We start from the raw sequence: 25764 nt of genomic DNA, 5'->3' as shown, positions 1-25764 counted from the left end.
GTGGGTAATTGGAGTTGAGGTACAGATCTACCATGATCTTACAGAATAGAATGAAAGAACAGGCTCGAGGCCCTATGTTTCTATGTCGTTCTGGGGATCTGTAGCTCAGTGGTTAGAGCACTCACTTTGCAAGTGAGAGACCTGAGTTCAATTCCAGGCAGAGGGCGAAACCTTGGGCAAGTTTCCTAACTCCACACAGAGCCTAATAATAATCCCTCCAAAAACCAAAAACAATAATAAATTGGTCATTTTCAATCTACGACTGTTTGTGGGACATTGCTGTGCGCAATTGGCTGCCGCGTTCGCCCACAAATATACAGTCAGTTCACTTTACAGTGTGTTCTGTGAACGTCCTCCCGACGTGAAAAGCGCTATATCAAATGCAAGGATTATTATTATTATTATTATTATCTGATTTGGTGATGTAATTTGTGTTGTTGTTGTTCTTGTTGATGATGCTGTTGTTGATGTAGCTCAGCATCTTGGCAAAGGCAAAGCATAGACACAAGTGAAGAACACTGGGGGATGGGGGGAGGGGAGAAAGAAAAAAAACAAAGAATAAATAAAAATTTAAAAAAAACTCAGTACTCACAAGATTAAACGCCCCAATTCCAAGCTTAACACCGCCTTCGAAATGACGGTGGTATTCACCTCTGATGTAGTTTGATGACTGTACAATATGAAGGAGTTCCCTTTCAGTAGCAGTAGCAGTAGCAAAAGACAAAAAAATTAGCTTTCGCTTCCAGTCACATTCCCACATACAAATACACATACACATACTCTCAAACTGGTTTGGATACTCTAAACACGGAGATGGCTATCTACAGATACCTGGCTAACAATAAGAATCAACAGTAATGCAGCTGAAAAAAGCCAAACTGAATCTATATTTCAGAGAAGCATCTCCACAAGTACACAGTAATAAACCTTAAAATATTATTATTATTACAGTAATAAACCTTAAACATAACCTAAATTATGTTGAAGTGTTCCGCAGGAAGCTGCTGCCAAGTGTAGTAACTCTTGTATTTGGTAGTAACACGCGGCAGCCAATCTGTGCACAGCAAAGGTCTAACAAATGGCCATGAAGTGAATGTCCAGTTTATCTGAGCCGCTTGGCCAGTTGATGTGTTTGCACCTCATATCTGTGATCAATGCCTGGGTTTTGTGCTGTCAATGGGAATGTTCCTAAGGGGGGGTGCACTCTGGAAGAGGTATTCCGGGACCATTCAATTGGCATCAACCAGAGCATGGGAACAATCCCATGTCACTATTCCGAAAAGAGAAGTGAGTTCTTCCCAGTGTCTTGGCCAGCAATCCCTCAAATAAGATTGGTCACTCACTCTCCATAGCTGTTTGTGGGACATTGCTGTGTGGAACTGGCTGCCGGGTTTGCCTGCAAATACACATCACTCCACTTCACAGTAAATCCTGTGTCCTCCCAATGTGAAAGCGCTGTATCAAATGCAAGGATTATTATTAATTATTGATAATTGTTACTGTAAAGTGTAGTAACTGTGCATTTTGTAAATGAATGTGGCAGCCAATGTGTGCCTAGCCTTGAAGATAGTGACTGAATCTTTTATAGGCGATCCCAATTAGATCCTAACAAATTATCACCTCCATCCCCATCCCAGTCAGTCTGACTTACTTGTACGTCTGGTAACTATTCCTCACTTTGATTCCCCCTTTGATGAAGCTGATCATATTCTCATCCTGTAATGAAACATTACTTGAAATGAACCTTAAGCACTGCAAGGGATTTTGTTATTATGAAACCTTGCTCCCTCATGTAAAAGAAGAGCGAATTTGGTATTTTCATAGTGGCTTATACCAATCAATTCACAGGTACATCAAAAAAAGTGAGTCACAGGAAATTACTGTCAAAGTGCAGTGACTGTTTTGTGGGCAAATGCAGCAACCATTTGCGTTATTTAAGGTCCCACAAACAGTCATGAGGCAAATGACCAATTAACCTGGAGGATTGTTGGCCAGTAGACTGGGAGAAAGTCCCTTTTGTTTTTGAAAAGAGCTGCAAGACCTTTATTAGCACCTGTTCCCTGGGGAAATCCTGCCACTGGAGAGAAGAGTGCAGAATAGCCAGCTTTCTCAGTGCTGGATTTGGGAAAAATCAAACCAGATGTGTCACCCATTGCCTTTGTATACTGTCACTTTAATACAACTCTGGCAGGTTTTTACACCAGATACAAAAACCTCCTATTCTTCAGAAACATGCCACAACATGAGGTTAATAGGGTTTGAGATATGCTAAACTATGAACATTGATCTCCCTCTAGGTGGTCGCTGACTTGCCAGATGATTGTCCTTTCCCCTAATTAGAAATTTGATAACAGGATTGCCAAAGACGTTGTTAAATGAAGGAATTGAAACCAGCTTTGACCTGGGAGCGAGAGCCTGACATTGACTGACTTGATGCAGACATGAGTATAAAGGGAATAGAGGAGTGTAAAGTGCGGTGGGTCACTACCCTGTGCGAGGGGCGGCCTTGTGCGAGGGACAATATATAAATACAAGTTGTTGTTGTAGGAAAGGGAAACTGCAGTGATTTGGGTGGAAAGGAGTGTGAAGATTGTTGCAATAATTGAGAGCGAGAACAGTGAATGAAAGGACAGAGCGGAACGGGACAGACACTGGCCATTTATAATTTGGAAAAGATCTCAGTTTTAATTCAAAATTTAAATCGACTAATAGGAGACATTCAGCTAAATTACCAATTAGACTCAAGGGATGGTTCTGTAACAAAACTAATTTCTTTCTGAATGTCCCATTGTGGAGTCCTGTAGCTCAGTGGTTAGAGCACTCGCTTTGCAAGCGAGAGACCGGAGGTCAATCCCAGGTAGGTCAGGGCGAAACCTTGGGCAAGTTTCCTTACTCCACACAGAGCCTAATAATAATCCCTCCAAAACCCCAAAAAATAATAAATTGTCATTTCAATCCACAACTGTTTGTGGGACATTGCTGTGCGCAATTGGCTGCCGCGTTCGCCCACAAATATACAGTCAATTCACTTTACAGTATATTGTGTGAAGCGCTTTGGGACGTCTAGAATACGTGAAAAGCGCTATATCAAATGCAGGGATTGTTATTATTATATTTTTATTACTTGAGCAATACCACACATCTTTTCATAAATTTATTGACTTGATTAAGGCATTGGTTAAGGTTTGGAGGATTATTTCATGCACAGAATGGTTAGGATATGAATAGCCCTACCAGGGCAGTGGTTAAGGCAGAATCCATATTTGCTTCAAAAGGTAATTAGATCGATATCTAAAAACAAGTGAGCTAAAGGGAAGGGGCAAATGGCAAGTAAGTAGGAATGAAATAATAAAAATAATCCTTGCATTTGATATAGCGCCTTTTCACATTGTTGAGACATCTCAAAGCGCTTCGCAGTATATCTGTAAAGTGTAGTGACTGTGCATTTTGTGGGCAAATGCTCTTTAAAAACAGCCAGCACCAACACGATGCACCAAATGGCCTCTTCTGTGATGTAAATTTCTAAGGTTCTAAGGTTAACTTTGAAGCCGGTGGGAAACCGGATTCAAAATTAACCTAACTGCATGATTGGGACATGACGAGCAAGCGACGGAAGGCGAACTAAATGGAGCTTGGTCTTGTTTCATTAGCAATTCTTATGTTCTTGAGAACTTGCCAAATTCAGTATGCTCTGAAATGCTATGAAAACAGAGAAAACAGAGAATTGGGTGGAATTAAGATGAACAATCACTCATTCCCTCTCCCCTTCCCATCCCCCCAGAATACTTCACCTGTAAGAAGGTAAGAGCAGCTCTTTGTAGTAAGCATTCTGCATAGCAGACTTCAGCGTGCATCTCCTCTGTGTGTGGAATGAACGCGCAGAAACATTTCTGTTACGAATATACTTCAACAAGAAAATACCACTTTGACAAAAGTTTTTTTTTAAATTACATTAAAAAAGTGTCTTCCAGATTCATGTTAAAGTCAGAATTTAATCAAGATCCAATCTGGCAAATTCTAATTTAGACAGAAATGGAGCGGTCAGATGTGGATTGGTGACTAGAGGAAGCTCCTAGGAAGATTTCACAGAATCCAAAAGAACCAGAGGGGAGATGAGGATAAAAAAAATTACGCAGCGAGTTGTTAGTCTGGAATGCACTGCGTGAAAGGGTGGTGGAAGCAGATTCAATAATGACTTTCAAAAGGGAATTGGATGCGTACTTAAAAAGAAAAAAAGGCTGTGGGGAAAGAGCGGGGGAGTGGGACTAGTTGGGTAGCTCTTCCGGAACAGGCATAATGGGTTGAATGGCCTCCTTCTGTACGTAAATGTCTATTGTTTCTACCAATTCTAGGAACCTGCTTATTCTTCTATTGAAGGAGACGAGGGAGTAGGCTGGTGTCACTGTGGGGCTATTCTGATGCCAGAAGTAAACTTGGCCACCTGAGAATGTCTCTCGCTGGAGTAGGTTGCTTGTTTCCTTCTGAACCAAGGAAAGACAAATTGGCATAAGGTATAGGAGGGGTGGAGGCTCTGAAATACCCACAAGACTTCAGAAATAATACATCGCAACTGAAGATTGCCACAGGGATTCGCATGAAAAACTCGAATTAGATATCATTAATTAGATCTAGTCAAAGGTACAGATGAACTGTTTTCTATTATTTTACTAGTGCTGACCTTCAGTGAACTGCTCAGAGCTGTGCCTGTTCACCAGGCTGTTGATGGAATCTGCAACGGTCGATCTTTTCCTAAACCTGGGAGAAGGAGAACAAAGGGGACACAGATTAGCATTGTGTCACCTATTTGGATTCTGCACTTTCCTATTAGATCAGTGATTAACTCTGGCAGAAATCACAGGAACTCCATTCCCTCTATAATCCTTCCCTCTCCTCCCCATTCCCCTCCACCCATGACCTTGTTTTCTACTAACTTGGTTCATATGAAAGTAGTTATAACTTATGTTATGTCTACTTTATCTCTCCCCAAACATCTTACATCTCCATTACACTGTGCATCTAATGGCTTGTTTGAGGTTGATCCGTCCTTCCTCATGTCTCACCCTCTAACACACTGGGGGTTACTGTAGCACTGGTCTCTCTCTCGGTCAGGACAGACTGGACTCCTTGTGCAGTGACCAGAACTGCTCACAGAAAAGCAGTAACCAGAGATTGTTCAGCTTGAACAGCACATCTGGGATCTGCCCAGTGTCCCAATGCCTTGGTTTGTGGAGTCCTGTAGCTCAGTGGTTAGAGCACTCGCTTTGCAAGTGAGAGACCTGGGTTCAATTCCAGGCAGGGCGAAACCTTGGGCAAGTTTCCTTACTCCACACGCCTAATAATAATCCCTCCAAAATAAAAAAAAACAATAATAAATTGGTCATTTTCAATCTACGACTGTTTGTGGGACATTGCTGTGCGCAATTGGCTGCCGCGTTCGCCCACAAATATACAGTCAATTCACTTTACAGTCTATTCTGTAAAGCGCTTTGGGACGTCCTCCCGACGTGAAAAGCGCTATATCAAATGCAAGGATTATTATTATTATTGGTTTGTTATTATATATTGGACAAGTTCCCTTTCAACTTCCCCATTGCAATGCTCTCATGGCTAACATGGGCTGAAACCCCAGTGCTCAGCAGAACAAGCGATGGAACTATTGTGTGCAACAGGAAAGCCAAAGGAGCCCAAAGCTCCAGGACTTCGTTTCAAATATTCGATTTAATTTAAGATTGTATAGAACTGTGCAAAAATTTCTTCAAATTCAGTCTTAATTTGTTAGCTGACATTTGTAAACTATATATGGCTTTCTTTTTAAGAAAACCAGGAAACGGTTTCCAAACAAAGAATGAATTTAAGAATCTGCCTCAAATTCTGCGCAATATTTGGTTTTAACACAGGCCCAAGTGAAACTGCAGCCTATTCGGTTACACATAGAGACGTCACTCACAGCTGGACTGAAATCATATCCCCTTCCCCCCCTCTCCCCCCTTCCACCCCTCTCTCCCCCCCTCCCATCTCTCCCCCCTTTGCCCCTCTCTCCCCCATTCCCCCCTGTATACCCCTCCCCGACCCACCTCTCTCCCTCTCCCCCATCCCCCTCTCTCCCCTTCCCCCACACCCCTCTCCCACTCTCCCTCACCAACCCTCTCCCACCCCCCCCCTCCCCCACCGCCTCCCCCTCTCACTGAAGATGATTTTGTGTTGCATGCTATGTAGTTAATAAGGATATAATCTTTAAAATTCCGAGTTATAAAAGCTCTCTCTATTGCAACATTTAACTGCCGGCACTGTGGAGAGGGTATAAATGAGTCAGTCCTGTGTTTGTGCCCTCGTTAGCTGTTGCTGGGTTCACGATCGTTTGTTCGGTTTAATTGCATTGTTGTGAACATAATAATTCTAATTTCTTCCCGTTTACTGACTTCTGGCAGATGGCCTGGGCGTCCTTCATCACATTGCCAGCGTTGATAATATCCTCGGGTTCAAAGGTCATCATGGCCTGCATTTCTAATATGGTGGCGTACGTCAGAGAATGATACATACTGTCTTTGGCTCTGCAAGGCAAACACACAGCCATGCCATGTACACAACATGGGTTCACCCACAAAATATACAGACAATGTGGTACACAGCTATGACACGTAGTAATAACATGGTTCACCCTTGCATTTGAGAAACCTGGGTTTGATTCCCTGCAGGATAAAACCTTGGGCAAGTTTCCTTACTCCACACACTTGTTAATAATCCCTCAAGAAAAAAAACAATAAAATGTGTGCAATTGGCTGCCACGATTCACCCACAAATATACAGTCAATTCACTTTACAGTATATTCTGTGAAGCGCTTTGAGACGTCTAGAAGATGTGAAAAGCACTATATCAAATGCAAAGATTATTATTTTTATTATTAATTCTCCCCAGTGTCCTGGCCAACAATCCCCCTGATAAAATTGGTCATTCATTCCTTGGCTGTTTTTGGGACATTGATTGCACAAATTGGCAGCCTACAAAGACACAGTTACAACACTTTATAGTCAACTGTTTGAGGCACTTTGAGACATTTCAATGGCTGGATAATGCACTACATCCAATGTAAGGTTGTTATATTATTATTATTATCTTAAATGAGTCCAGCATCATGGCCTCAACCATCAAATGTAAGGATTATTATCCTTCGAAGGCAGCACCTCAGTAAGAGGAGGTTGCTGTTAAAATTAGCTGCTAACATTTCAAGGGAAAAGGTAGGATTTCCATCGCATCATTTAAGACACTTCTCAGTATCTGAGACAACGCTCATATTGAATGCTGTGAATGAGCTGAAGCCTTTAGCAGCAGATTCTAAACCAAACTGATGGCAATGCACAGCAGAATGGAGATCATAATCCATACTGAGACACCACTTCTGATCAGACTGTTCCTTAAGGAAAAATGTACAATACAAAAATATCTCCAAAACAGTTGAATTATTAAGAATTAAACTGTGCTCATCAAACAACATATAGGATAAAGGCCCGTTTTAATCCAATTATCTTGGGCTCAATCTCTCAAGGCCCTATAATATATTTATATATGTGTGTATAAACAAATACAAGACACATAAAGACAATCTGTTTATCTCAAAAATGGTCAATGTCTTGGTCATCCAATCACTGTTGACCTCACTTCCTGCGCAATGTGCACCTGTACACTAAAACAAATGCCTGATTTCCAGGTCACCACCAGGAAGTGAGGTCAATGGAGTCCTGTAGCTCAGTGGTTACAGTCAGTGTAATGTCTGGATATTATTAGGCTCCACACAGAGCCTAATAATAATCCCTCCAAAAAACCAAAAACAATAATTAAATTGGTCATTTTCAATCTACGACTGTTTGTGGGACATTGCTGTGCGCAATTGGCTGCCGCGTTCGCCCACAAATATACAGTCAATTCACTTTACAGTGTGTTCTGTGAAGCGCTTTGGGACGTCCTCCTGACGTGAAAAGCGCTATATCAAATGCAAGGATTATTATTATTATTATTAATGGTAACTTGATACTTGAAAGTCATCCATTTTGATGTGCACTGGAAACCAGTTAAGGCAATCACCATATAAATGAATCCATTTTATAAAGGGGCACCTTACAGCACGGCTGCCTTATATAAAATGTTACATCCAGTTCTCTGGCACAGCTTTGCCAAATTCCATTCCCACTGGACATGCAGTGCTGAAGGACAATGTGCCATTGTATAACTGGAGTCCACAAACACGACTTGTTCACATCCATCCCTTTGAGGATTGTGGCATTTCAAAATAAAATCACTGACTAATGAGCTGGAGACAACTGATTGAGGCAATAAACTAAACAGATAGTTAACGAGCCATAAAATTAATCCTTGCATTTGATATAGGGCCTTATCAGGTCTTCAAGACGTATCAAAGTACTTCACAGAATATTCTGTAAAGTGAATTGACTGTATATTTTGTGGGCGAAATGCAGGAGGAAGCATGAACAAACAGGCAGGATACAGGAGCGCCCCCCTTCCGCTGTAACGCACTGGTTTCGAGTCCCGCATCTGTAAAAATAAATCTTCTTCTGATCACATTTCAGGATCGGCGTCACTCCCAATAACTGAAGTTCCCCTCCCTCCTCCCTCCTGATCCCAAACCCCTGCCCTCCCCTCTTCCTGTTTGAAACCCCCTGCCCTCCCCTCCTCCTGATCGCAATCCCTGCTCTGATCCGAATCCCTGACTGTCCAGCGCCTTGGGACATCTTCCTGACGTGAAAGGCGGTATACAAATCTAATTTGTTGTTGTTGTTGTGGTGGTGGTGGTCTGACCCAAATGGAATGGAATATCTCAACAGTCTGGTCTCTACACCAGGACCTGCTTGTTCAGGTGAACGTTAAAGATCCTGTGGCACTATTCGAAAAGAGAAGGTGATTCTCCTAGTGTCTTGGCCAACAATCCCCCAAATAAAATTGGTCACTCACTCCATGACTCTTTCTGGGACACTGCTGTGCGCAATTGGCTGCTGCACAGAAAGGCAGTCAATGTGTCAAGAATCACTTGCACTGTAATTAGGTTCAGGAGATAGTGGAGGTTAAGGAGTGCGCCCAGCTGCCCACAGAGAACAAACTATCGATTCGGATTCAGTTTCAGACCACAGTATCGGTTTCAAGTTCCCCCTTTGATTAATTACAAGTAAATACAATACTCTTATGCAAATACACCAACAGAATAAAATCATTAAAGATTCATTAACCTGAAGGACAGTAAGTGGGACCAGGAACCAGAAAAACTGTTGCCCTGACACAAGGTCAAGAGGAGCTGCATTAAGGGATGACTGTGATCCCACTGAAAGGGGAGCGTGGCTCCTAGAACATATCAAAATGAGACAAGATTACTCCATTCGGCCCATTGAGATGGTCTCTGTTGGATCCGTCTTTTACGTGAGATATTAAACCGAGGTCCCGTCTGCTTGTTCAGGTGGATGTTAAAGATCCCATGGCACTATTCGAAAAGAGATGATGATTTTCCTAGTGTCCTGGCCAACAATCCCCCAAATACAATTGGTCACTCACTCCATGGTTGTTTGTCGGACACCGATGTGCGCAATCGGCTGCTCCATTTCACCCACAAAATACACAGTCAATCCACTTTACAGTGTATCCTGTGAAATACTTTAGATGTCTCGATGACGTGATAAGACGCTGCATCAAATGTGAAGGATTATTATTATTATATTTGCATGCTGCCATCTATGATGTGTGTCAGCCTGGCTCAGTTGGTAGCTCTCACTTCTGGCTCAGAAGCTTGTGGGTTTAACACTGCACCTGGCGGAGATCAGAATCCTGGCCAACAGATAAAAAATGACCATTTGCTTCATGGCTAATTGTGGGACACTGCTATGTGCAAAATAGCTTCTGTGTTCACTTAGAATATACATAGTCACTACACTTCATAGTAAAGCTCTTTGAGACACCCTCTTGACGTGAAATGCACCATATTAAATGTAAGGATTATTATATGCCTCAATACCCTTATTTCCCAACAATCTCTATCTGTCTGCCTTTTAAAACAAGACAATCAATTCTGCCTTCTGTGAGAGGGCATTTAACATTTTCCAAACTCCTCTATAATAATAATAATAATAATCCTTGCATTTGATATAGCGTTTTTCACGTCGGGAGGACGTCCCAAAGCGCTTCACAGAATATACTGTAAAGTGAATTGACTGTATATTTGTGGGCGAACGCGGCAGCCAATTGCGCACAGCAATGTCCCACAAACAGTCGTAGATTGAAAATGACCAATTTATTATTGTTTTGGGTTTTTTGGAGGGATTATTATTAGGCTCTGTGTGGAGTAAGGAAACTTGCCCGAGGTTTCGCCCTCTGCCTGGAATTGAACGCAGGTCTCTCACTTGCAAAGCGAGTGCTCTAACCACTGAGCTACAGGACTCCACTCTATGGCAAATTCTAATCCTGTAGCTGGAATGTACTGCAGCAATTGACCAATTTTACAAAGAATAACTTCCCCCAAATACCATTTAACTTGGGACGATAATCCCACGCTGGATATGACAGCATTATTTTTGAAAAAAAAACCCTTAATCACTAGCCACGGAAGATCATTAAATAAAATGAAAATGCTTCAATATGGGAAGGAACAGCTGTCACCATTTTCTAACTGTTTCAAATAAGTTACCATTTTATGTCAGGGTTACTTAGGTTGGGTGGGTAAGTGGTGGGGGTGGGGTTAGGGTGAAGGAAGAGAGAAAAAGCAAAAAGAATTCACCAGCTCTTCACCATCTGCTTCTCCTTGTTAACCCAATGACCTCTGAATCTCACACCCAACAAAGAGACCCTATGCTGAACTCCCTTCCTAGATATGGATTATGCACTGAAAGGGAGTTTTTGACATTGTCAAAGAAAGATAAACCTTTTTGTTGAGGCAATTTTTTTTGTTTGTATAGCAGATATTTACGAGTCACTCTAGAGATATAAGCCAAGCTGGCTCTTCGTTCCTTGTTTCTGATGAGTTACAGAGAAATTACAAAAAGATTACTATTTTTAGCCAATTTTGTGGACTGCAATGTCCCACAGCTAACCACGGAATCATAGAAATTTACAGCACAGAAGAAGGCATTTTGTATCTGCATTTACTCTTTTAAAGAACAATTCTTTCACTCCTATTTACCTGCCCTTTTTCCCACCGTTTGTAAATGAAGTGAATGATCAATTACATCTGGAAGATTGTTAGTCAAGACACCAACTTCCTTCTATTTTCAATGGTCAAACAACACCTTGGTTTAACATCTAATTCGAAGGACAATATCTCAAACAATACAGCGGATCCAAAACACCAAAATCCAAAATAATGTCGGGAAATTGTAACCTGCCATCATAAACACAAGTTTCAAAATAACTTTCCCCTTCCATATAATAATAATCCATTTCACCTCCTTATCAACAAGAACAACAACACAATTACATTTGTTTAGCGCCTTTCACGTCGGGAAGATGTCCCAAGATGCTGGACAGACAGTTTCGGACCCGAGCTGGGGGTTGGAGTTGGGGAGAGTGAAGAGCAGGAGGGAAGCAGGATGATCAAAAGCACAGTGGAACAGGAGGGTCTTGAGATGGGTCTTCAAGGTGGCAAGGGAGGGGACCAGACGGAGGGACTGCGGGATGGGGGCAGAGTGGCAGCTGGCCCACTCGCCAATAGTGGGGTGAGCGAGGCAGGGGGCGTGAATCAGGCCGGAGCCCGCTGAGCGGAGGAAGTGAACAGGATGGTAGGAGGTCGCAGGCGTAGGGGGTGGGAGCAAGACAATAGAGGGCTTTGAAGATGAGGACCAAGATCTTGAACTGTATCCTCTGTGTGATGGGAAGCCAGTGGAGTCGGGCGAGGATGGGGGTGATAGGGTCGCGGGGCCTGGTGCAGGAGAGGACACGGGCTGCAGAATTCTGGATGATCTGCAGCCTGTGGAGGGAGGAGTTGGGAAGGCCGACAAGCATTGAGTTTGCATAGTCGAGTCTCGATGTTATGAAAGAATGTATGAGGGTTTCGGCAGCCTGCAGTGAGAGACAGTGGCGGAGCCGGGTGGTATTATGGAGGTGGGGGAAGTCAAAGCGGGTCATGGCGCAGATGTGGGGTAGAAAGGATAGTTGAGGGCATGTCTTCAAGACGTCTCAAAGCGCTTCCCAGAATATACTGTAAAATGTAGTGACTGTACATTTTGTGGGCAAAACACGGCAGCCAATTGCGGACAGCAGTGTCCCACAAACAGTCATGGATTGAGTGACCACATTTTTTTTCCATCAACGTAATGCACATTGGAAGGGGAATTCGCACTGACTGGGGGGGCCCATTAACATTGAGGCAAATGGTTTTGATTGTGATTATTGATCACGCGCTGAAAGTAGCCGGTCAATGTTAAGCCATTATCAGGAAGGCTCATCGAATGAGACAGGATGGAACCTTTCAGTCTATTTGACAACATTCTTTCCAGAATACTGTCCACTGTATCCACTCAGGTCTGCCCTAAACATACCTTTCACACAACCTGAACCTGCGGTATCTTGAATAGCGAGATCACACAGACCAACGAGGACGTTCTTAATAATAATATTCCTTGCATTTGATATAGCGCTTTTCACGTCGGGAGGACGTCCCAACGCGCTTCACAGAACACACAGTAAAGTGAATTGACTGTATATTTGTGGGCGAACGCGGCAGCCAATTGTGCACAGCAATGTCCCACAAACAGTCATGAATTGAAAATGACCAATTTATTATTGTTTTTGTTTTGGAGGATTATTATTAGGCTCTGTGTGGAGTAAGGAAACTTGCCCAAGGTTTCGCCATCTGCCGGGAATTGAACTCAGGTCTCTCACTTGCAAAGCGAGTGCTCTAACCACTGAGCTACAGGACTACAGGACTTCTTAATATGAAGTTCTTTTGTGATCTTGTGAAATAAAGGTCTACTGGACATATAGGGCATTTCCTAAAGCGCTCAGACTGGGTGGTTTAAATCATGCGACAAAAATAGTTTGTCCAATTTCCTGGTAGTTTTGGGGAGTGACAGAACAAGTTCCCATTGTGATCTACTCAAGCCTCTCCCGTCTCTCCAGCCCTCCACCCCACACCAGGGGGTCTACACAAACTTTGGCTGCATTCAGACTTCCTTAATTCCAAGGAACGCCTGTCCTAACCTCCCATTCACAGCTCAGAAATAAGAAAGCTTGTGTGTTGATTGACTAGGACACGGTTAATGAAGAAATATTCTGTGGTTCCCGACTTCCTCACTTGCCATTTCTCAAGTATAAGAACTAAAACTGAGCAGGAAACCTACAGCAGATGTTGCAGGATACTGGGCTGCTAACCGTCAATTTAATGCTTTTATTTCATGAACACAAAAGGCCAGGATGTACGGGTGCCACGTGTGCATCGGAGGCTCAGCAATGAGTATTTGATAGATCACTGCAAATAAATGTTACACTGGGAAACAGAGTTGGAATGGGAGCTGATCATGGATTTAATAATCACTGTTTAACAATGTTCTCAAGAAGGTGGAGAGTGAAACTTTTCATAACTGAACACTAAATTACATTCATAATTTCATTCGAAGAGAAAAGGGTGGTTTGCAGTATGAAATGGAAATCTCACATAAACATTGCTCTTTTGAAGTTGGGGTTAAAGGAAGGCAGAGGGAGCTTTACCCTGCACCTAATCATACTATCCCTGAACTGGGACCATAGGATCTTACCTTGGGTTTCTTTGTTGAAACCTATGATTTCATATGCAATTTGCATTGAATGTAAACTTTATGTGGAGTTTAAACACACAAACCAGTGCAAAACAGCTGAACAATTTGCACACTCAGGCAATAAGCTGTTCAAGGTGAACTTGTCTTGAGTTATATAGGTGGAAAAGCTGCACAAAATCAAACTCAAACCTCAACGGAACATCTTATCCTCATAGGGAAAACCCTTTGTGTATTAGGCACCACAGTTTGTTCAAGTAAGCATATCCTCAGGTGAGTCAAGAGAAACTAGTTCCATCATCCAGAGTCCATTTGACAGTAAAGGTTTTTGAGTAAAGCAGTGGGGTCAACAACAGCAACTTGAATTTATATCATATAATAATAATAATTAATTTCGCCCACAAATATACAGTCAATTCAGTTTACAGCATATTCTGTGAAGCGCTTTGAAACATCTAGAAGATGTGAAAAGTGCTATATCAAATGCAAGGATTATTATTATTATAATAATTTGGTCACTTAATCCACAACTGTTTGTGGGACACTGCTATGCGCATTAAACCACAGTTAAGATTTGTTGCTCATTTTACTTTGAATTCACGGATTTTAAAAAGTTTTGAAACTTTTAACACAAAAAATAGAAGCAATATGTTCCAGTGTAAAGCACAAATTACAATTCCTCCTTTTGCTTCTCTTCAGAGAATATTTTTTGGGAATCTAATCCATGGGATTTATGCTTTTGCTTCTCTTCGGAGAATATTTTTTGGGAATCTAATCCATGGGATTTATTATCGAGGATCAGTTAATAAGGCATTCTACATCTTTTAAATGAAGACTCTTTCTTGTCAAAAGATCACAAGTTGGTTTGGATGAAGAAGGCCCTTCAGCCCACCAACCTCATCCCTTTTTCACATAAAATAGTGTAAAAAGAACTACAAAGGGTAGTGGAAATCTGGAACTCTCTCCCCAAAAGACTTTGGATGCTGGATCCATTCGCCCACAAATATACAGTCAATTCACTTTACAGTATATTCTGTGAAGCACTTTGAGACGTCTAGAAGACGTGAAAAGCATTATATCAAAATGCAAGCATTATTATTATTTATTATTTATTCACATTTTCAATGCTGAGGTGGACAGATATCTGTTAGGTCAGAGTATCACAGGATACAGGGCAAAAGTGGGTAATTGGAGTTGAGGTACAGCCATGATCTTAATATATGAATAAGAACATAAGGAATACTATATGAAAAAGGACCAAGGTCCATTTAGTTGGATGTACATACGTCCCAAACTACCTATGTACTGTATCCCATCATGTTATTTCCTAAAAGAAAACTATCTGATATGCGTTGAAAGAATCAACATTTCCTGCTTCTACCGACTCCCTAGGGAGCCTGTTCCACAGGTTCACTATTTGCTCACTGAAACAGTGTTTGCGTAGATTTATTCCGAATTTACCCTCTTTGAATCGCAGGCCATGGCCTCCTTTTACTATTCTGGACAAGTTGAAACAGCCTGTCATGATCTAGATTGTTTTGCTCCTTTAGAAGCTTAAAGACAACAATCATGTTACCTCTCAATCTTCTCTTTTTCAATGTGAACATGCCCAAATTACTGAGTCGCTCCTTATAGTCCAGTCCTTCCATTCCTCAATCATTTTGGTTGCCCTCCTCTGTATCTTCTCGATTTCTCCAATAACCTTTTTCTACTGCGGCGACCAGAACTGTATACAGTATGGTCTCACCAATGATTTATACAGTGGCAGGATTACCCCACTATTTCGGCTCCTATTGATCTTTTGATACATCCCAACATCTGGTTTGTTTTACTCACTGGCACAGAGTATTGTTGGGAGAGCATCGATTTATTATCAATCAGGGCCCTTAGGTCCTTTTCATTTTCCATACATGTTTTCTTTCCATTCAAGTTATAGTCCCTCCCAGGATTTTTTGTCCCCACATTTCTCCACATTGAATTTCATCCGCCCAATTCCCAAGTATGTTCAAATCCTCACGTTCAGCTTCGCAATCAGCGAGAGACCTTGGTTCAATTCCCGGCAGGGAAAAACTTTGGGGAAGTTTCCTTACTCCACACGCCTGATAATAATCCCTCAAGAAAAAAAACAATAATAATTTGGTCACTTCAATCCACAACTTTTTGTGGGACACTGCTGTGCGCAATTGGCTGCCACGTTTTGCCCACAAATATAGTCAATTCACTTTACAGATACAAAAACAGAAGTCGCTGGGAACACTCAGCAGGTCAGGCAGCATCTATGGAGAAAGGAAAGTGAGTCAACGTTTTGGGTCCACGACCCTTCGTCAGAATGTCGTGGACCCAAAACGTTGACTCACTTTCCTTTCTCCATAGATGCTGCCTGACCTGCGACTTCTGTTTTTGTTTTCAGATTTCTAGCAACTACAGTATTTTGTTTCACTTTACAGTATATTCTGTGAAGCGCTTTGAGACATCTAGAAGACGTGAAAAGCACTATATCAAATGCAAGGATTATTATTATTTTTACCACCTTCATTAGCTTGGTGTCATCTGCAAACTTAGCCACTGTGCTTGCGACTCCTAGTTCCAGATCATTTATAAAAACATTAATAAAAGAGGTACCAAAATAAACCCTTGTGGAAGTCCACTGGCAACATTTTCCCAGTCTGATCACATTCCCTGTACCACCATCCTCTGGGTACTTCCGGTCAACCAATTGCGTATCCATTGTAATATACCTCCACTGATTCCCGCTTTTTTTCACTTTCAGTACCAGCCTCTCAAGAGGAACTGTATCAAAGGCCTTACTGACATCCAGATCAACAACATCCACAGCCTTACCCTTATCAAGCTCCCTTGTCACACCGTCAAAGAAAAATAGTAAATTAAGATTGGCAAGACCTTCCTTTCATGAACCCATACTGGCTATTATTTGTGATTTTATTTCTGTCCAGATGCTCCATGATTTTATCCTTAGTAAGAGTCTCCATAACTTTACCTACAATGGACGTCCAACTTCTGTAGTTTCCTGGGTCACTTTTGTTACCTTTCTTAAAAATAAGAGTAATATCTGCCTTTTTTCAGTCCCCCGGAACCTCTCCAGTATTCAGTGATTTTTGAAAGATTTGTACTAGCATTTCTGCGACTTCCTCCCTTAGTACCTTCAGGATCCTCGGATGAAATTTATCAGGCCCCTGAGATTCATTTACCTTAAGTTTACACAGGTTTTTTGGCAACCATGCTGGTAGTGATATGAATATTATCGCAACTTTTCTCTGCGACATCTTATAGAAAGGCGGAACAGGCTCGAGTATCTGAATGGTCTACTCCTGTTTCTATGTTCCTCCAGAACACTCCCCTCCCCCCCCCACCCCACATACAGGATCAAGTTTCTTTTTAAATGTTTCATAAAATAAGATGTTTACTCGCCTTGTCAAACTGTAGGTCCAGCACCTTGGGACATCCTCCCAACGTGAAAGGCCTATACAAATGTAATGTTGTTGTTGTTGTCTGTGTTATATTTCTGAACATTCCAGTTTCTTTTGCAAAAACTTCAATCAGATCAATACTGTACAAAGAAGCTGCCGGTTTCCTTAAATGACTCATCAACTGCAAGGGAGAATTTGCTTTGGAGGTAGGGCTGTCCCTGACAGGTTATTAGGTGGGAGGGTATTGTTGCATCTGTTGTTTCTGTTGAGGTATTCTAGTCAAAAGGCACTGGACTGTAAATGGTGCTTTGTCAATATTACTGTGTACTAGTTACTGAGAAGCTAAAGCCCAGAATCCCAGATTAGGTTTATTCAAATACAGCATTTTACACTGAGAGAGGAGAGCGGAGATAAAATTATCTTGGTACTCCCTCCCTTATTAAATCCACATGTTTTCATTGTAATTTTGTAAATTGATATTAATTCATATTGACTCTTTTTTTGCCTGGGACATGCTCACAGAGAAGTTTGTGCCAACAGTTACAATTACGGTTGAGTATAGTTGCCCAGTGCCTTGGGATGTCCTATTGACGTGGAAGGCGCTTTATAATTGTATATATAAATTGTTTTTGCAGTTGGATCTTATCAGAGTGTGACCACAACAATATCTGTTGTCTGTGGGGAGGCTATTGGGACCACAGCGATCAGATGGCGAACAACAATGAAAATGTTTACACACGTCAGAAGGACATCCCAAGGTGCTGGACAGTGAGCTGGGGGTTATAGTCAAGAGGGTGGAGGTGGGAGGATGACGGAAGGCAATGTCAAAGGGGACAATCTTGTGATGGGCCTGAAGGTGGGGTGGGTGGGGGTGTGCGTGGAGCAGGCCAGTGCCCTCCGAACAGAGAGGTTAGTAATATTTTAGTAGGTCGCAGGAGGAGCAAAACTGCCTGGGCTTCAGGCTGCCTCAGGAGCCAACACAAGGCTTTGGGCAGATAGTAACTAAGGCTGCTAAGATTTCAGGCTGGACTGGCAGTTTGGCTTATAGTTGGTAGCACTCCCCACCCCCACTCCCCATCCACCCCAAGGGTCAGCTCAAATCAGCCGTCTGTCCCCTGAGCCAAGTCTGTTGCCAAATCATCCAACTCATCCAAGTCATGCCAAGCCATGACAAGGAAACACAGTCACCGAGTTACGTCAGTTATGGTAGGTTGTGCTTGATTTATCCCACTTTGTGGAATGACGTAATGAGGTTGGAATTAAAAGTGACAAATCTTTTATTGGCCCAACCTAGTGCCACGTTCTCGATCCAAAATAAAACATTAACCACAACACCTCGCCCTTCAGTAGCCACGACGACACAAAACTCTAAACAAAGTGAAGAATTCAGTGACGCACAGAACATAATGCTGTCGCTGATAATAAGATAGGAGTTGGGGATGGTATAATTGTGAAGCTTCAGGTAATTATCATTCCTTCATATTTTGTCGAAGGTAAATGATGACCACTATAATGAACTTTGCTTTGAATATGGTGTCTGTAACATAGAAATATCTCAAACCACGTCACAGGGTTCCTGCAAAGCACAGTGACTGTATTTGCAGGTAAATGCTGCAGTCAATTTTCACACAACAAAGCCACACAAATGGCCACATATATGAGGATTTCTATTTGTCTTCCAGTTCCATCTTAAAACCTACCGCTTCAAACTCACCTATGTTCACCTCTCCCTTATCAAATCCTTTTACAATTTAAAACACTTCTATTAGATCCCCCTTTAAACACCTCATTTCTAACATTAAAAAGCCTCACTTATTCATAACAGTAACCTAACTGTCCTGGTATCTTTTTCTTCAACCGTGACTTCACCTCCCCTCTCGACTCTCTATCCCCTCCTCATTCCGTCCCTTCCCTCCCCTCCCCTCATCCTGACCATTTCCCCCTCTTGGGTTCCGACCCAACTGTCCAGCACCTTGGGACGTCCTCCCAACGTGCAATGCAATCTTGTTGTTGTTGTATCAACCTCTTAAATTTACTCTACACTCTGGATTGCTGCTGTATCCTTCTTATAGTGTGGGGACCAGAATTGGATACAATAATCCCATTAAAACACACAGTCACTGCATATGTCCTGTAAAGTGCTTTGGGATGTTTTCTCGATGTGAAGGCCTATATCAAATGCAAGGATTATTATTACTTGGCTATGCTATAGCCAATTCTTCCACTGGAGCCTTATAATCTAATCTCATTTCTCTGCTCTTTCCCCACAGCTTTTTTTGACTCAGTTGCACATGGGCTATTGTGATTACACAGTCTGCATCAGTACAAAGTTGGTTGGGCCTTTCAGCCATTCTGCCCCCACCTTCTGGAACTCCATCCCAGAGCCTCTCCTTCAAGGCACATCTCAAGACCTTTTTATTTAATCTCACTTTCAGTCATCCTCCCACCCCCTTGCCCTCCATCCCTCTTGATTCCGACCCCCAGCTCTGGGTGCAATCTTCCACTGTCCAGCACCTTGCGGCTTCCTCTTGACATGAAAGGTGCTGTGCAAATGCAATTTGTTGTTGTTGTTAAATTCAACTCCTTCATCCTGAAAGCTTCACACAAATAATCCAATCTAAATTTTCTTACTTGGGCTGAAGTCTGGCCAAGGCATCTCCAAATCTGTTGCTTAGAAACAGGTCCAAGGCAGCCATACATTCATCCAAAGAGATTTTCAGGTCTATTTTAGATAAACTGTTAAAAAGAACACAACACAAAAATCAAGACAAAGTGGCCAGCAATGATTTGACAAAGAACCTTATCAGGTGATCAAAATGTCTCAAAGCGCTTCAAGGAATTTTACTGTAAATTTGCGGGTGATCGCAGTAACCAATTTGCACACAGTGACGTTCCACAAACAGGCAAGCTGAATGACCAATTTTAAAATCAAACAATCCTCTCCCTTTCCCCCACTCTCCCCTGTATATGATTCTAACCTCTCCACATTGCGAAAGCACACATTGACAAATAGTTTATATCATTTGCATTTCTGAGGTTCTCAATAGTAGTGGAAAATTTCTGAGTTAATCTGCTTTTTAATTGAGTTAAAACTGGTGCAGTTTAATATAATTACCTACAGCCAACTTATAACTGCACAATGGTCATGCGACTTATGGAAGCAGTGAAATTGCAGTAGAATGAAGCGTTTGCAATACTTCAGTATAAACAGTATTACATTGGAGTCCTATAGTCTCGTGGCTAAAGCACTCGCCTCACAAGCAAGAGGACCCAGGTTCAATTCCCAGGCAAGTTTCCTTAGTCCACACCCCGCTTTTATCTAGCAGTAAGCAGGAACCCGGTTGTTAGTCGATTAGCGGATCGCTTTCCAGGGGTAATAATCAGTTACAATAAAATCCACCCAATCCACAACTGTTTATGGGACATTCCTGCAGGCAATTGGCTGCTGTGTTTAGCCCACAAAATATACAGTGAATTCACTTTACAGTAGATTTCTCCCTCCTCCCTCTCAACCACAATCACCAGCATGAAGTTCACCACCTGCTGCCTCGACGCCTCCCCACCCAGCTGCTGGTCACTCAATTCCCCCTTCTCTCCCCTCTGATGGCCGACACCTGTCAACCAGTCTCTCTCCTCAGGCTCTGTTCCACTCGCCCTGAAAACCGCTGTCATCACACCCCTCCTCAAAACTCCACCCTCGATCCCTCTAATCTTTCACACTACCGTCCCATCTCCAACCTGCCCTTCCTTACCAAAGTCCTGGAACACATTGTTGCAGATCAACTTCAGTCACACCTCTCCCTCCTCGAGCCCCTCCAGTCTGGTTTTCTCCCTGACACAGCACAGAGATAGCGCTTGTCACAAACGACATCCTCTCTATCCGTGACCAGGGCTCCCTCTGCCTCCTCATCCTCCCGGATCTCTCTGCCTCGTTCACCACAGTCGCCACTCCATCCTCCTCTCCTCCCTCATCTACCTTAATGGGACACCACTCGCATGGTTCGAGTCCTACTTAACCAACTGCCTTCATTTCAACTCAGCAAACAGGTTCTCCTCCCGCCCCCCCGCCCGGTCACCTGCGGGGTACCCCAGGGATCCATCTTCTTTTCCTTATCTCTATGCTCCCTCTGGGCGATGTCATCGGCAGACACAGGATAAACTTCCACATGTTTGCGGATGACACACAAATCTACTTTGCCTCCTCCAGCACCAACTCCAGGTCTCCCCAATGTTCTTTTAACTTGTCTGACATCAAGGCCTGGATGAGTGTAAACTTCCTGCAGCTGAATGGACAAGACAGAAGCCATACTCCTCGTCTTCCGTCAACGTCTTCATTCCTGTGGATCTAAACTCTCCTCAACCTCCCTGGGCTCTCCCTCAGACTCACCGAACCAGTGCACAATCTAGGCGTCCTGTTCGACCAGAGACTATCCTTCCTCCCCCACATCCAGTCCCTGACCAGGACCACCTTCTTCCACCTCCGCCACGTTGTCCGCTTCGACAGTACTTTTCCCCAAATGCAGCCCAAACCCTCGTGCATGTGTTTGTCGCCTCCAGCCTGGATTACTCCAACCCCCCTCACCCCTCTCGCTGGTCTCCCCAGCTCCATTATTCACAAGATCAGCTCATTCAGACTCTGCTGCCACATACTGAGCCCGACCAAACTCCACACCCACATCCCCGCAGCTCTGGCCCAGGCTCCACTGGCTCTCCATCACCCAACGCATCCACTTCAACATCCTCTCACTCTCGTGTTCAAATCCCTTCATTCCCTGGCCCCTCCCTCCCCGGCCTCCTCACTCCCCAGTCCAGCACCTGGCGCCTCCGCTCGACTAGCACCGGCTCCTGCTTGTCCCTCGCACCCTCCGCCCCACCATTGGAGGTTGCACTTTCTGCCACTATGCCCCAAAACACTGAAACACTCTCCCTCAATCCCTCCGCCTTGCCCCCCTCTCCCCCTTTTCAAGTCCCACTTGAAAACCGTGTTTACGGTCACCTCCTGACCCACACACCCCCCCGACTCAGAGTCAGTCTCCGCCACTGTTAATTGCTCTGAGACCCTGCATGGAGGGCACTATATAAGTGCAAGTTGTATATTCTGTGAAACGCTTTGAGGCAACGTGAAAAGGCGTTATATCAAATGCAAGGATTATCATTATTAAAATGGATACAATTGGCCACAGCGTTCCTACTCATTAGATTGCGCAGGGTCAGAATGCATACTTTTATTTTCAAAGAATTTGTACTGAATGATATTTAACAACAAATTTATCGAGAGGGTCAGTGGAATAATATGGATGGTATTGCAGTGGTAAGTTCATGGGTAGGAATTCAAAACTGATGGTCATTTGAGCTATAAAAATTGGCCACAAAGCAACTGGAGTGCTATAAATAACAAATCCAACTGATTGACTAATGTCCCTCAGGGAAGGCAATCTGCCACCCAAACCCAGTCTGGCATACAAGTGTCTTCAGAGCCACATTAACTGGTTGACCCTGAAATGATCAAACAAATCACTCAGTCAGGGCAACCAGCGATGGGCACTAATGGTGCCAGCGTCACTCACATCCTGAGACAGGTATGAAAACTCAACACATATTATCGTTACCTGCACTTTTCTGACTATTTCTATATTTGCCACCAAAAAACGACTTCCCTTCTATTTCCTTTAAAACGCAGGAAAGCCTTTGGAGAACATTTGAGAAATTGTAAAAAGTCTATTGAGAAATTGCTCTCTCTGTCCCTTCTGCTAAAGTGACAACGCCTCACCCTCCTGACTCAACACACCTGAGTAAAGATAGTCAAGGAGAGTCAGTGACTGAAAGCAATAAAAAGAGCTTAAAAGGAGAAAAGTTAAACACAATTGTCAGGAAGTGAGACTTTCTGTCATTCCTAAAAAAGTGCTATTTTGTCGAATGCAAAAAAAGTTGGCGTGATTATTCCATGACAGATTGCTTTTGTCAATGAGCTAAGAGAAAGATTAAATCCAAGGAGCAATCAAGCCCAGGCCGCTCTGACAAGGTCTCAGACCCTCAGTCAAAGTCAGGAGCAAAGGTTAAAAGAATCCTACCCTCGAATAAAGGAAAATAAATTGTACTTAAAGCAAATAAACAGAATGGGGGATTATTTACTTGAGGGCAGATCTGAAGCAATATCCACTTCTTTTCATAATGTTCAAAGCATTTATGTCTCTTTCGCTTCAGGTTTGAGGCGGGAATCAAGTGTACATTGTCCAGTCCCGTTCTAACATGCGATGTGCATTGGGCCTTCCTATTGAACCATCTCTCTCTCCCCTTCCTCCACGTCCAAAAGATAACATTGTCTGATTGAGAATCTGTGAGAAATATTACATTATCAGTAGTGACCATAAGATGCTAACTGCCCCAACAGCAAAACAAACAGCAAAAGGCTGGAATTTCTTCTGATCTCCACTTAATCAATACCACAAAAAGAAACAGTAATGGGACAGGAAACTGATCTCAGAAAAAGAAACGAATCAGATCTGTTCAGTTTTGAACAGAGAGAGAGAGACATTAAACCAAACTGCACAAGGTTTACAATAATGAAAAATTTCCTTCATTAGTTTTTCTTAAAAAAAACAAGGATTAGATCATCCAATAAGCTTCTATCCCAAATTCATTTTTTTAAAAAGAAACATTTGCAAACACAGCTATAATCGAGTACAATGCCATATTGTGGCTCTGAGATACCGTCCGGGGTGAAGAGCGTTATTTAAATGCACGTTGTTGTTGTAGTCGAGCCTGAAAAATAACAGCCCCTGCAAGACTGGTGAAATGGTATGGATTTCCATTCAGGTAATAATGATTGTTCTTTGTTGATGTTTATGTTTTCTTTCATACTATGAATTGATGCCGTCTTCATTAAAACAAAATGTTTCCCAAGAACTTTTACTTTAGAGAATAAGAATTCACAAAGAGCCTTTTGTCAGTGAAGCCATGACTCGAACCATTGGACTGCGCATTCTGAAATCACATTTGGGGAACAAAACAAAATGGTTTGATAAACACTATTGCGAATAAAGAATGAGCCCTCTTTGCACAGCCCCCACCCCCCCTCCCACACACACACACACCTGTGATGAATCCATGGTGCAAATCCTGACTTTCCTTCCAGCTCTGTAAATTCATGCGTTTAATACAACCACTGAATTCTCAGATCAAACCAATTTCCTCCTTCCCACAGTAATAAAATAAATCCTTTGCACCTTCATATAATGCACGTCTCACTCACCCTTCAGATCTTGTGCCAAGTCTTTGTGACATTGTCAGTAGAAAAAGGCTGTCAGTGTAGTTTGTACAATCCTGAGTTACACCACACCGTACAATGGCCCAGGAATACGACTTAACTAAGTCTGGATGACAATCACACTCTGTTCTGCAGACAGTCCATGTCCCACCCATGTGCAGGACAGCACAAGCCTATTGGGTGCATCTCCTGCAGTGATAAAAGCAGCTTAACATTAGTGGCCATGCAAGGAGTCAATCACTAAAACACTGCTTCTAGCTTCTAGCACTAAAAGGTCCTAGTGCCTGTTGGGTTCTCATTTAATATTACAGTTTACTCCAGGCATATTTTACTGGTACAGTTTACATGCAGGAAACATAGAGACACGTTTCTTTTGCAACAAACATTCAGCAATTTCTTCATACTGTTAAATAAATCCCTCCCTTTAACAGCAACATATCACAACATCACAACTCTTACCCCCCAAAAAATTGTGAATGAATTTATTATTTTCCACTAATGTACCTTTTTGTTCTTAAACTGCATCAAGATTTTATGCCAATATTGTAGCACCGGGTTTGTGACAGAGCACAAAAGGTCATTGGAACATCAAAGCTTATCCATGCAGTTCATTGAGTTCCAGTTACATAAGTTATACTCCAATCGAGTAAGAAACACACACTGAATACAGTATGTATAAAGTACAGATAAAAATCTTTCAGAATCTTTAAAGTTGTTCTTTAGTCTATTTGATTCTTAATTCAGTAAATAGTAATTAAATTGACTTCCTATCTATCACCAGTTAACTTACATCACTCTGTGTTTGGTTCATGTAGAAACCTGTGAAACTAGTCCTCAGAAATGAGATAATCAAGTACAAATATGTAAGCTCATTCAAATCTAATTTATCTGCACTCAGAAAGGCCCCACCCAGCTGAGCAAAAAGCCCCGAGGACCAAATAATTGCTGGGCTTTGCTGAAGTGGCCAACCTCAACAAGCCCAGAAACTGCACCAATACATGAGGACTTGGTGTCTCTGAGGGAGGTAATGTTGAGAATAATAAGAAGAAGAATCCTTGCATTTGATATCGTGCCTTATCGCATCTTCGAGATGCCTCAAAGCACTTCACAGAATATACTGTAAAGTGAATTGACTGTATATTTTTGTGGGCGAAACTTAAAGGTTGCAGTGTTGCCTAATTGAATACCTTTGGATAAAGCCAGTGACCTCGACAGGGGAAGGGGATGGAATCACATTCCTTTGAATTTACAGAGTCTACATTTTCATTATCCACCAACCAACCAGTAACATGCACATAGATTCAAACCTAATGGCAGGATTTTCCCCAC

General features: G+C 42.5%; 1 protein-coding gene across 1 annotated transcript in view; it reads right to left on the bottom strand.

Annotated features, from left to right (window-relative positions):
- The window catches only part of ttc39a (tetratricopeptide repeat domain 39A), a 45354-nt gene extending 20766 nt beyond the window's left edge, over positions 1–24588 (bottom strand). Inside the window, exons 1-7 of the mRNA XM_007899960.2 lie at positions 24421–24588; positions 19800–19904; positions 6420–6551; positions 4679–4755; positions 3792–3859; positions 1652–1716; positions 593–692 (exon numbers count right to left, since the gene is read on the bottom strand). Coding sequence (XP_007898151.1) covers positions 593–692; positions 1652–1716; positions 3792–3859; positions 4679–4755; positions 6420–6551; positions 19800–19904; positions 24421–24452 — 579 coding nt within the window. The 5' untranslated portion in view covers positions 24453–24588. The remainder of the gene's footprint in view (positions 1–592; positions 693–1651; positions 1717–3791; positions 3860–4678; positions 4756–6419; positions 6552–19799; positions 19905–24420) is intronic.
- Between the last annotated feature and the right edge of the window lie 1176 nt (positions 24589–25764).

The sequence above is a fragment of the Callorhinchus milii genome, unplaced genomic scaffold (assembly GCF_018977255.1).
Source record: "Callorhinchus milii isolate IMCB2004 unplaced genomic scaffold, IMCB_Cmil_1.0 Scaffold5, whole genome shotgun sequence".
NCBI classification, from domain to species: Eukaryota; Metazoa; Chordata; class Chondrichthyes; order Chimaeriformes; family Callorhinchidae; genus Callorhinchus; species Callorhinchus milii.
Note: the sequence above shows the minus strand (reverse complement) of the source record. Positions and strands in the feature narration are given on the sequence as shown.